The 11,387-nt window shown below is 40.4% G+C and overlaps 1 protein-coding gene across 1 annotated transcript; it reads left to right on the forward strand.

Annotated features, from left to right (window-relative positions):
* The first annotated feature begins 1,565 nt into the window (after nucleotides 1-1,565).
* On the forward strand, nucleotides 1,566-10,417 carry LOC104927268 (aspartate aminotransferase, mitochondrial). The gene is made up of 10 exons (XM_010741311.3): nucleotides 1,566-1,755; nucleotides 5,139-5,295; nucleotides 5,693-5,821; nucleotides 5,921-5,980; nucleotides 6,067-6,228; nucleotides 6,363-6,467; nucleotides 6,640-6,790; nucleotides 7,432-7,597; nucleotides 7,747-7,897; nucleotides 9,235-10,417. Exons 1-10 carry the CDS (start codon nucleotides 1,673-1,675, stop codon nucleotides 9,355-9,357), a joined length of 1,287 nt encoding a protein of 428 aa, XP_010739613.1. The 5' UTR covers nucleotides 1,566-1,672; the 3' UTR covers nucleotides 9,358-10,417.
* The last annotated feature ends 970 nt before the right edge of the window (nucleotides 10,418-11,387 follow it).

The raw sequence follows: 11,387 nt of genomic DNA on the forward strand, positions 1-11,387 counted from the left end.
ACACACAACACAAGATTCATGAACGGTTTTTATCCCAAAGCCATCACCATAATGAACTCTGTGCTGAAAGCAAACCCGAACACATCACAACATAATAAATTGCAATTATGTGCATTAATGGTCTTTTTAACTGCATACAATGGCATTAATGAGTGTGAGATACAAAGGATATGCGATGTGTAATAGGAGTAAATGGAGGAAGAGTATTTTTCATCTATTTTATTCTAACTGAGTCTGGTTCTCGAGTGCACCTGAATTTAATATGTTTTGTACAATGACAATAAAGAAATCTTATCTTATCTTATCTTTTGGACATAGAGTAGTTGTAGCATTATCTTGAGGGCATATAGACAAGCCATAGAGGACAGTTTCTTCAGGATTGAGCAACAACATCATGCAACAACAGGTGAATTGATAAATCCTCAGGTAATACCTTAAGAAAGGACATTAGCTCAATTGTTCCCAGCAGCAAACATACATATCTATATCAATGATTAGAGTCTAATAATAAAATGAACATGTTTCTGAAATAAACCATAAGTATTTGTTTTTGGTACTTTAAATAGGCTATATTTTGATGCTAAAACATTTCACTTGTTACAGAGATTTCATTGTGCTATTACTACTTTTCTTAAGTAAATGCTGTAAGTATTTGTCCCATCACTGACTCTTTCAATGTTCATGTTGATTAGACATTAGACATCCAGTGAAGGCCTCCACTCTGTCAATCACATGGCACATGTGGTCTATCAATACAATAACGTGTTGACGTTTCGTGGATGTATGAGTGTGCGACTCCTCTCCACTCCTCGGGATTAGTGATGTGTCGGTCGCGAACGATCCGGTTCTAAGAGCCGGCTCTATGAAGTGAACGACGGGAGCCGGCTCCTCGTTGGGAGTCGATTTAGGGAGCCGTTTTTTTTTGTTTTTTTTTCCCCCTTCTGTGCCTCCCTGTCTCCTCTCCCTGACACTCTCTCTCATGCCATGCCTGTTCTCACACATCTTGACCAATCACGTTCGGCTTTCAATTAAAAAACTGGAGAAAAAAAAAATTAGCGGGAAAAAAACTTTTTTTTCTCCACTTTTTTTGTGTGAAAACTGCACGTAATTGGTGAAAAGATGTATAGCAGCATCCAAGGCAGGGGTGACAGACACACATACACACACACAGCGGTCGCGGAGGACAAACACGACAGGAGGGAGACGAGAGACATTATTTATTACATTATTGCATTATTTTGGGTGATAAATTAATTAAATAGTTAGTACATTTTATTTATATAGCACATTTTTACAAAGTGCTTTACAATGTCAAAAATAAAAAAATATAAAACATTTAAAAATATAAAATAACAATAACAGCAATAATAACAAATAATAATAATTATATTAATTATAAAACCAATAATAAATGTGAAGGAGCCGTTTGGGAGCCGAAAGAGCCGGCTCCTTATAGATGCAAGACCAAAAGAACCGGCTCTCCAAAAAGAGCCGAGATTCCCATCACTCCTCGGGATTAACAGTCAGATGATAATCTCAGGTCTGCTGCGTGCGTCTGCTCACCCACGCTGCTCTGACGTCAGCGCGTACTCGGTGCGTAGCATCGTGGTCGTGCCTGCCCTTCACGTCCGTCCACATCCTACCAGGCTCTACTCCCAAACGCAGCGCGACGATGGCCCTTCTCAAGTCCAACAAGTTGATCTACTGTCTGGGGAACATTTCCCCGTCCCTGGGAGTCCTGTCCACCCGCAACAGGTAAACGCTAAATAACACGCTCACAGCTCACTTCCAGATACAGGTGTTATAACCAAGCGGCGTGCCTCGCGTTCATTTTTCAGCTGCATTAGCTCGCTGGATGACACCATCGTCATTTTATCGAGGTTAATGTTGATGTCTGTGTCAGCAGTCAGACTGTTTCAGCTGCTCTGTGGTCACTGTAGCTGCACTAGCTGGCTGGCTAACACAGACAGGGGTCAAATGGTTTCAGCAGGCCTCGCTTTGCTGTGCGGGCTCAGAGAGACACTGCTCCTCTGTACGGGCACAGACTCTTAGTTTGGGACTGTTCACCTCACATGTGAACACCTGTCGGGTCAGACATCCTCTCCGATGAGCTCTAAATCGACCTCAGAGGGTACTTTGGTGTGAAGCGCGCCGGCTGATGAAAGTCACGTTGGCTCACGTCAGCTGCACAACTTCCCACGAGACAGTGACTGGTGCAGGAGAAATGAACAGCACGTGAATATCTCCTGTTAATCACGGTCCTCGTGCCGTTTTGCTTCTGTTTAGCAACTTTCTGCAGGATTTACACGATCGCGAGGGCTTTAGCTGTCAGAAAAAACCCACGCGCAGTTTGAGCTAAGCGACTTGTCGTAGTTGGTGAAGTCGAGCGATCTGATTGGCTGCCGTGTCCCGCCTTCGGTCGCTGATTGGCTAGTTTCCAGCGGTGAAGCTGAGCTAGTCTCCGGTGTCCTTTCAGGGTCCTCTTGGAGGACAAACTCATTTAGCTCTGTCTCTGTGCTCGTGTCTGCTTAAAGATGTTTTTAATATGTAGTTTTGTGTGAACGTGGACAGTCTCACCTGTCTTTGATCTCAGCAGGTGCAGCCGCGTTTCCTCTTCCTGGCCGCTGCTATCATATTTCTGTGTGTGTGTGTTTCAGTCTTCCTGCTTTTGTCGTCTCATGTTCAGTCACATTGATCTGGTTTCAGAGAATAAATAAATGACAATATCAGGCGTTTTTATTTAATGTTAGACGCTTGTATCAGTCCTTCCTGCACCTTAGCTTACCTATCTATTGATCACTGATAACTTGTGTGTCAGGGTCATGTTTATATAAATGCTGAAGTTCAGCTGTTCAAAGGTTCAGTGTACATGCACACTGCGGCTGAATGAGCTGCTGTGCCTCCCAGTTGTACAGTACTGCACAGACAAACAGTTGTAACCTTTTCTGTTTGCACAGACATGTTTATTATTTTGTTTCCTAATTCATGTTCTCACATATACATACACACACACACACACACTGCTTTCTGTATTTCACTGCAGCACCGTTTAGGAATTCTTATCTTGAACTTCAGAAGTGTATAGCACATTTCCGATAACACCATGTTTCTGATAACAGCATTCACAATACAGTAATAATGGCAATTACAGCCTGTAAAATTCAGTGAAAGCAATATGTCTCGGACATCGTCTGAACATTATAAGCATTGCAGTGTGAGGTGCTGCTTCAGTTCTGTTCAGAGCTTCAGGACGCACACTGAACAAACTGGTGCAGTCCAGTATATTTATGTAAATAATTGCAAGGTTGGACTAAGCACATAACCATTTAAAAAAAAAAAAGTTCACTGTACTTGTTTTACATGCAATAAACATGTTTGTCAGTAAACTGTAGTCACTGTTTGATAAACTAGTGTGAGGTTTGTTTGTTTTTTAATTTATGGTAGGGAGTTGGAGAGTCTTGCCCTTTACAAAGTGTTCAGTCCTAAATTTAGCTGCAGAGTTTAGGGGGTTTACAAAGTAGAAGAAACCTGAGACAATATGTGAACAGCGTAGCAGTGAAGATGGCAACAAGTAACAACCCTCATTTATCAAGCCGTTGTGTGACAATACATGTGTTCAGCTGAAGTATGAAAGGTTCAGGACAATTGTTATATTAGTAGCAATCTGTTAGGACACAGGGGCCAAATATCTAGTAGCAAAGCAGTCATAAATTCACTGGACCTTCAATGCTAGTTTAGTTTTCAATTTGCAGTTTCAATTACATAACTCTTGTAATCTTTCTTTCTTTACTAAATACTTGTATGCTTCTCTTTTATCTTATCTGTCTGAAGACTGAAACTGTCTGTAGTCATTACTGACTATAGATTTTAAGCAGTTGTTGGATTTAAAAATAATTTATGCTTTAAGTGATGTTTGTAGAGATAACTGCATTTATTGTTGCCGTGGTGAAACCATTGAGATGTCTTCAGTAGATTTCACATGAAGCTATTTGATTTTTCAAGGCAGGATGCACACCATGCACAGATGACTCAGCTAGTGCCACACAGAGAGAGACACTGCCTGGATCAATGTTCTTTGCCTGCTCCACCACCTTACCACTTATGTCAAGTTTCATTTTTTAGTTTAATTATTTTTTGATAGATGTATTATAGAGAAGAGTGATGAAGGCCATGTGATCCTGGACGTGACACCAACTCAGTCATCTAATACATTTACACAGCGTCGCAGAAGTTGTAGACTGTGTCAGGCTGAGGTCAAGAGATCAGAGTGCGTGGCCTTTACATTTGATATGCAGCTTAGATTTGCTGTGTTAAATGCTGGTCAGTGTACTCCTCTGCCTGTACTCACATTTGTATTTGAAGGTTTTACCTCATTTTTCTTCTTACAAGTAATAGTTAAATTTTCACAGATTAGAATTTTCCAATTAGGTGATTTAGTTTGTTCAGGAGAATATTTTAGCGTTTACTTAATAGTGAATCTGTGAGTAATGAATAAAGTCTTTCTCCAGCTTTGGATGCATTTTGCAGTAGAGAGCAACAACATAAGAAGAAGTTTGAAATGTTGCTGTGTTAGAATTATAATTAAAATGAATGGGTTGGAAAAAAGAGTCATAGGCCAGGTGACAAGGAGGTGAATAATATGGAAAATGCTTGTTCATATTTACATTTCCTGAATGATATTCATATTTTTCTCACTATAGAGTACGATATTGTGTTTATTATGGTGGGACTAGTTAGTCATTGAATTGTGAACAGTGTTTTAGACCCAGATTAGCTTGTTTTTGGACTCTGGACCTTCTCAGTGGCTTATAATGTTTGCTTCATGAAACTTTTTCCGTTCATGTGTCTCTGCGTCACTGGGGTATCCTTGGGTCACATGCGGAGTTAATCTCGAGCATTAGATCCAGAGCATGTTACAGGAGCATGGCTAATACGTCCATTACATTAGTGTGACCAGTGTCACACAAGTCCACGACAACTTAACTCACTTAAGCAGCAGCATATTTCACGACCTTTTATAGTGTTTCTGTTTATGAGGGAAACAAATGTTATTCAAGTGCAGCACATACAAATGAACCCTCTTTGGTGTTTGTCATCTCATCCACATCACTATTCACCTGAATTTGTTTTCATAACAGCTCATGGTGGGGTGGAGTGCAGATGGGTCCCCCTGATCCCATCCTGGGGGTCAGCGAGGCTTTCAAGAGGGACTCCAACCCCAAGAAGATGAACCTGGGAGTGGGAGCCTACAGGGATGACCAGGGCAAGCCCTTCGTGCTCAGCTGTGTCCGCAAGGTATAACCCTCTTCCCAAGCCTTCCAGTGAATACACTACATGTTTCTCCTGTCACACACATGCACACAGTGATCAGACCACTCTTAGTCTGTGTGACCTTTTCAGTTTAAAAATGGACTGGTCACTGCATGGTTTATATTTCCAGCCGGTGTTTGAAGGGTTGAAAGGTTGTTCCTGGTCAGGGTCTTTCTCTTTGGTGAATTCTTGCTTTGTCATCCTTAACTAAACTTCTTCTGTAGCCTCGTGAAAATCAGCATTTCAGGCTGAAACACACGTTAATAATTAGGGGAATTTCTTTTCTTTCTTCGTCACCATGAAAGAGTGTCTGTTTGATTTGTGTAGTGGGGGAATAATAGTTGTGTTGTACACCTTTTTGATTATCACACTTTTCTTCTAGGCAGAGGCTATCATTGCAGACAAACAGCTGGATAAGGAGTACCTTGCCATTGGTGGTTTGGCAGAGTTTAACAAGTCCTGCGCCCAGCTGGCTCTTGGTGAAAATAGTGAGGTGCTGAAGAGTGGCAGGGTAAGTTCAGTGATGTTACATACTCCAAACTGAATGAATATCAAACAGTTTCTGACAGTTTAAGTCCAAATCAGTTCAGAAGTTCTCTTTTCCCAACAGAACATCACTGTCCAGACCATCTCAGGAACTGGATCTCTGCGCATTGGAGCCAACTTTTTGGTGAGGTTCTCTAGTATTGGTCACTTAGCACAAACTAAGATGGTGGTCAGACTGGTTAGCTCACCAAACCTTTCTTTTTGTTACAGTCTCGCTTCCACGGAGGCCCACGTGATGTGTATCTGCCCAAACCTTCCTGGGGAAACCACACACCCATCTTCAGAGATGCTGGCATGCAGCTCAAAGCATACAGATACTACGACCCATCCAACTGTGGCTTTGACTTCAAGGGAGCTCTCGACGACATCTCTGTAAGACATTAATGATGAAGATGATAAGGGTCTTTATTGAGTCTGTAAAACAATAAGTTATATGTTTGCACTAGATATGATTTTGTAGGTTAACTAAACAAACCTTTTTAAAAAAATTTTTTTTTACTTAACAGAAAATCCCAGAGCAGAGTGTGATCATGTTGCACGCTTGTGCCCACAACCCCACTGGTGTGGACCCCAGGCCTGAGCAGTGGAAGGAGATTTCTGAACTTGTGAAGGTGAATATGCATCATTTAAGTAAAGCACAGTTTGATTTTGATTAAATGTCAGGACACATTTTCTTTTATCTCAGAAAGTCTTTGAACAGCAAAAATATCAATAAGCTCTGTACTTGATCTGGCTGTTATCACTTGAAACGTTTTAACTGGTCCTTTGTCCTCCACCTTACAGAAAAGGAACCTGCTTGTGTTCTTCGACATGGCCTATCAGGGCTTCGCCAGTGGAGACATTGACCGTGATGCCTGGGCTGTGCGCTACTTCATCGAGCAGGGCCACAACGTCCTGCTGTCCCAGTCCTTCGCCAAAAACATGGGTCTCTATGGTCAGTCAGAATTTCTCTTAAAGAAATGTTAATAAAGGTGACAGGCAGATGACAGTACAGACATGAGATAAAAATGAGAAGTGGTATTGGTAGGTTTAAGTCTATCATTTTTGCTTCTGGTTATTCATGAAATGAGATTAATTAATTAATTAATGAATTTAAAAAGGAACAGACATCATTTATTTGCACTACTGTCATGATACAACAGTATCTTGTGTTTTACCACCACCCAGTGGTAAAAAATAGTCAGTGAAACATGATTTATTTAAATAAACATTCAGACTTTCAAAGCACTAAATAGAATTGTGCTGTAATGTGAGACATGTTAGTTTATTTCCACTTAGCTGAACAGCACAGCTGCTTATGTGGTGTTAACTTAGAATATACCTAGTCATTAAGGACGAGGTGTTTGTGTCCACAGAGGTTGAATAATAAATTATTTACGTGTCACATTTTACACACAAGTAAAACTAATTTGGCCAAATGTCATGTTGCCCTTCATGATTTTAAATTATCATCCTTTTAAGGTGTTAAATCTTAATTTTTAGCAGATTAACAGTTCCTTTTTCACAGACATGAGTTTATCAGACTGACTGTAAATCACCTTGTTTAACCCTCACTGTGCATGTTGACATTCGCAGGTGAGCGTGTCGGAGGCTTCACTGTGGTGTGCAAGGACGCAGAGGAGGCAAAGAGAGTGGAGTCTCAACTGAAGATCCTCATCAGGCCCATTTACTCCAACCCACCAATGAACGGCGCCAGAATTGCATCAACCATTCTCAACTCACCAGATCTGCGCTCACTGTGGTATAGATACATACAGTATTTATACTTGCATATTATCTAATCCAAATATGTAGTATGTTTTATGTAAAAGCACTTCAGGTTCCATCTTTTATGTGCACCAAACTGTTAAAGAGGTATTCTTAAATCTTTTCATGATCTGTTCATGCCAGGCTAGAAGAGGTCCACGGTATGGCTAACCGCATCATTAAGATGAGAGAACAGCTGGTGGCTGGTTTGAAAAAGGAGGGCTCCACCCACAACTGGCAGCACGTCATCGACCAGATCGGGATGTTCTGCTTCACAGGCCTCAAACCCGAACAGGTACAGGTTGATTTTTGACTGACATTTACCAGTTGTTCAATTCTAAAATAAAACAACGATGATGTCATGCAACAAAAGAAAGGAAAGAAATAGTTAGACATTTTGTTCATATATTTATTCACTGTGGTAGAATTAGATGAGAAGGTCGATATCACTCTGATTAAATACAAGGTTACAGTCAGGAGCAGGGAGCAGTAACTTCTGATGGTTGCTCAGAGCCAAGAAAGAGACATAACCCCTGCAAAATGACAAATTGACTTTTTTTACTCTGTTTTTTGTAAAGATTAAATGAGATATAATGTGTTAATTAGTGAACTAGAGTTGATGAGGCTGTTTTTTTTTTTTTTTTACCAGAGACAGAGCCAGGCTCCTTGTTTTCCCATTTCCTGTCTAAAGTCTGTGCTGAGTTAAAAAAATTATTTATTAGAGTGGTATCGATTTTCTAATATAACACTCTCAGCACGCTCAGCAATAATTTCAGTTTCCCAGCATTAGATGGTATAAATAGCACTAAGCGGGGGTGTGATTCTTCCGGAAATCCGCCTTTTCCGACCTGGTCGGGTATTGGTAAACATAATGACCGCTGTGAACGATGGAACTTCAATCAAAGCAGAGTTTCACCAAAGAGTCTGCAATCGTTGCGGAAGGTTATCTGAATCAGGTCCAATCGGCCAATCACACCTATGACTAAGAAACAACTGCATTAGTCGACATTTCACACACAATGTATGCAAAGAAGTCATTCATGACTGAATGGAAATAATTGATGATCAAAGCGTCAGCAAAGCTGTATGATAGAATCAAGAACAAACAAGCACAGGTCCATATTGAACATCCCTGTTTGAGTATTATCACTGAAAAGGCGTTTTTTTGAACTCTGCCCTCAACAACTGTTTTGATGTTTTCCGTTCAGGGCTCAACCAGGTCTTGGATTGACTTTTACTTAAACACAGACCATTTCTAAGTTTCAGTCTTAGTATTAGATTTTAGTGGTATGACATGATTGATGTGAGGACTATGTTTCGATGAGTAATTACACATCTGAGTGTACAAAGATGACAGGAGTTCCCCAAGTCTCCATTCTTGGGCCTCTTCTGCTCAACTCCTACATACTCTCACTAGTTCATATTATGGAAAACGGCTCAATATCTCATCATGATTGTACAGGAGAACTTCTGTCATATTTAGAAAAACCTGTTCATGCTTTCATCTTCACTAGGTTCAACTCCTGTAATGCTGTCTTTACAGATCAGCTGCCAAAATACAATGAGAGAACAGAGCTCTGTGGGAATGTTTGTACAACATACTGACTTTGTGTTCATTTATGTTTCCTGCAGGTTGAACGCCTGACCGGTGAGTTCTCGGTGTACATGACCAAGGATGGCAGAATTTCCATGGCAGGCGTGACCTCTGGGAATGTGGGCTACCTGGCAAACGCGATCCATGCAGTCACCAAGTGAAGTGGATCCTGCCGGGACAGCTACGCAATCAAAGCAGCAATGTTAAAGAGGAGCTTTATGTGTCGCTAATGTCTGTCTCCTCCATTCCACCTTTTTAGAAAAGAGCTCAGTATTTAGTTAGACATTTTCTTTATTGGATTCATCAAGTTCAACTTGGAATGGTTGCTGCTGTTCAACGGTTTAGGTTAAAAACATTTTATGAACTGGCTCCCCTGCCAAATTGTAAAAGACATGTTTGCTTCCAGTACTGACAGATCATCGTTGCTTATTTATTATGTGGAATCAACATTTGGCTGTGCATTAGTGTCCTCCTAAATGTGTGCTGTTTATCTGCTGTGGGCTCACTCACTATAAAACATCAAGGATTTTCTTTTTCTTCTTTTGTGGAGGTCATAGCACTTTATAAGCTGTAACGCCCCCTTTTTATTTGTCAATCAGGTCATCACTTTACTGTCAGGCTAATCTGTGGCACTTCCCCTGACCTAATCAGTCACCCACTAATCACCCCATTATCTATGTTTGGAATTTGTCCGTCTATCCCTCTTCAGGAGAATGTGTGAATCAATTTTGGGTTTCAGTCCAGTTTGGTGGCAGAGCAGCAGTCTCAGTCAGTCCCTTTTAACCCCTGATACAAACAAGCACACAAGTCAAAACGAGTTAAACTCAGTTCAGAGACTGATCAATACTTTGAATGAAATCCCCAAAGAAGAGTTTTTCTTCATATTGCACCAAAGCCCCAATTTAAACGTCCCATTTCTTATTTTCTTTTCATGATTGAGTCATTGTATTTCATACAAATGTCTCACTGTGTGAACTCACTGATTGGGGTTCATGAAGAAATGTGCACATGCTTCTCATTCACTCATTCTTTGCATGGATCTGTTCATCATTGAGACTGTCAGACACAAGTGGCATTTAGAAATGTGGGGTTTGTACCAGTCTGCACATACTTCTGAAACATCTGGCACTTCGCCTCCACGTTTTGCATTCTGTCATAACATAATGGATCAGTGGTCATGTACCTTATTGAACAAACAATAAACGGTTATAGAGTAATTAATTGTTCTAATGTGTGTTTTATGTGATCAGTTAACTTGACCCTTTACCTATATACCTACAACTTGCTTATTTAATTGATGGTTTACTTAACATTACAATAATATTGCACTGCTAGTACACTGTTCATCCAGAGATGTCTTAGAAGTTACTGCATAATGATTTGTATTTGTCATTGATAGACACCTGTTAATTGCCAAGTGTTCTCAGTCCCCATTTATATTTACTTGAATGGTGCATCTGGACTTGCAGCATGAATAGATTCAAGTGGTATGAATATGTTTAACACTTAACTGATAATGTTTTTTTTTTTTAGATGGGGCTAAAAAACAATTTTCTGCTGGCTCCATTTGCCACTGTTGTAGTACTCAGGATTGTTCTCGTCTCAGATCGACTGCAGTTTTACTTGGCTTTGTCTTGGTCTCATACAAAGGGGATTTTATTTCAAGATGAGACCATTGGCTTGTTAACATCATTACTGTGACTAAATATAAAACTTCCTACTTCAAATGCAACCGTTAACTTTACTCATCTCATTGAAAGTGAAACGAGAAGAAGCTGTGACTATACAGGAAGAGATGTCAACCAAATCTTCTGTAATAAATTTTTACTTGATAAACTACAAAGAATTCACCTCTGAACCAGCTTGGACCACACTGCACCCAAGGAGATTTTGGAAATATTGCCAACATATTAGCTATCTAAATAGTCTATACTGTCTGGTCTTGGTCTTGACTTGGGTCTCAACCGACAAAATCTTGGTCTTTTGGGATTTGAGCCAGAGGTTTCGTTCTTGATTACAACACTGCAGTGCTTTGCTCAACATTTGCTGGGACTTCTGTCAGCCTATGCATAACACCGACTATGCATAAGTACCTCATACAATCCCAAACTATCCCTGTGACAGAAGGATCATTGGAGCTGTACTGACAAGTCTTGGAAACACGGCTCCTTTACCAAACATGAAGTTAATG

The sequence above is a fragment of the Larimichthys crocea genome, chromosome VIII (assembly GCF_000972845.2).
Source record: "Larimichthys crocea isolate SSNF chromosome VIII, L_crocea_2.0, whole genome shotgun sequence".
NCBI classification, from domain to species: Eukaryota; Metazoa; Chordata; class Actinopteri; family Sciaenidae; genus Larimichthys; species Larimichthys crocea.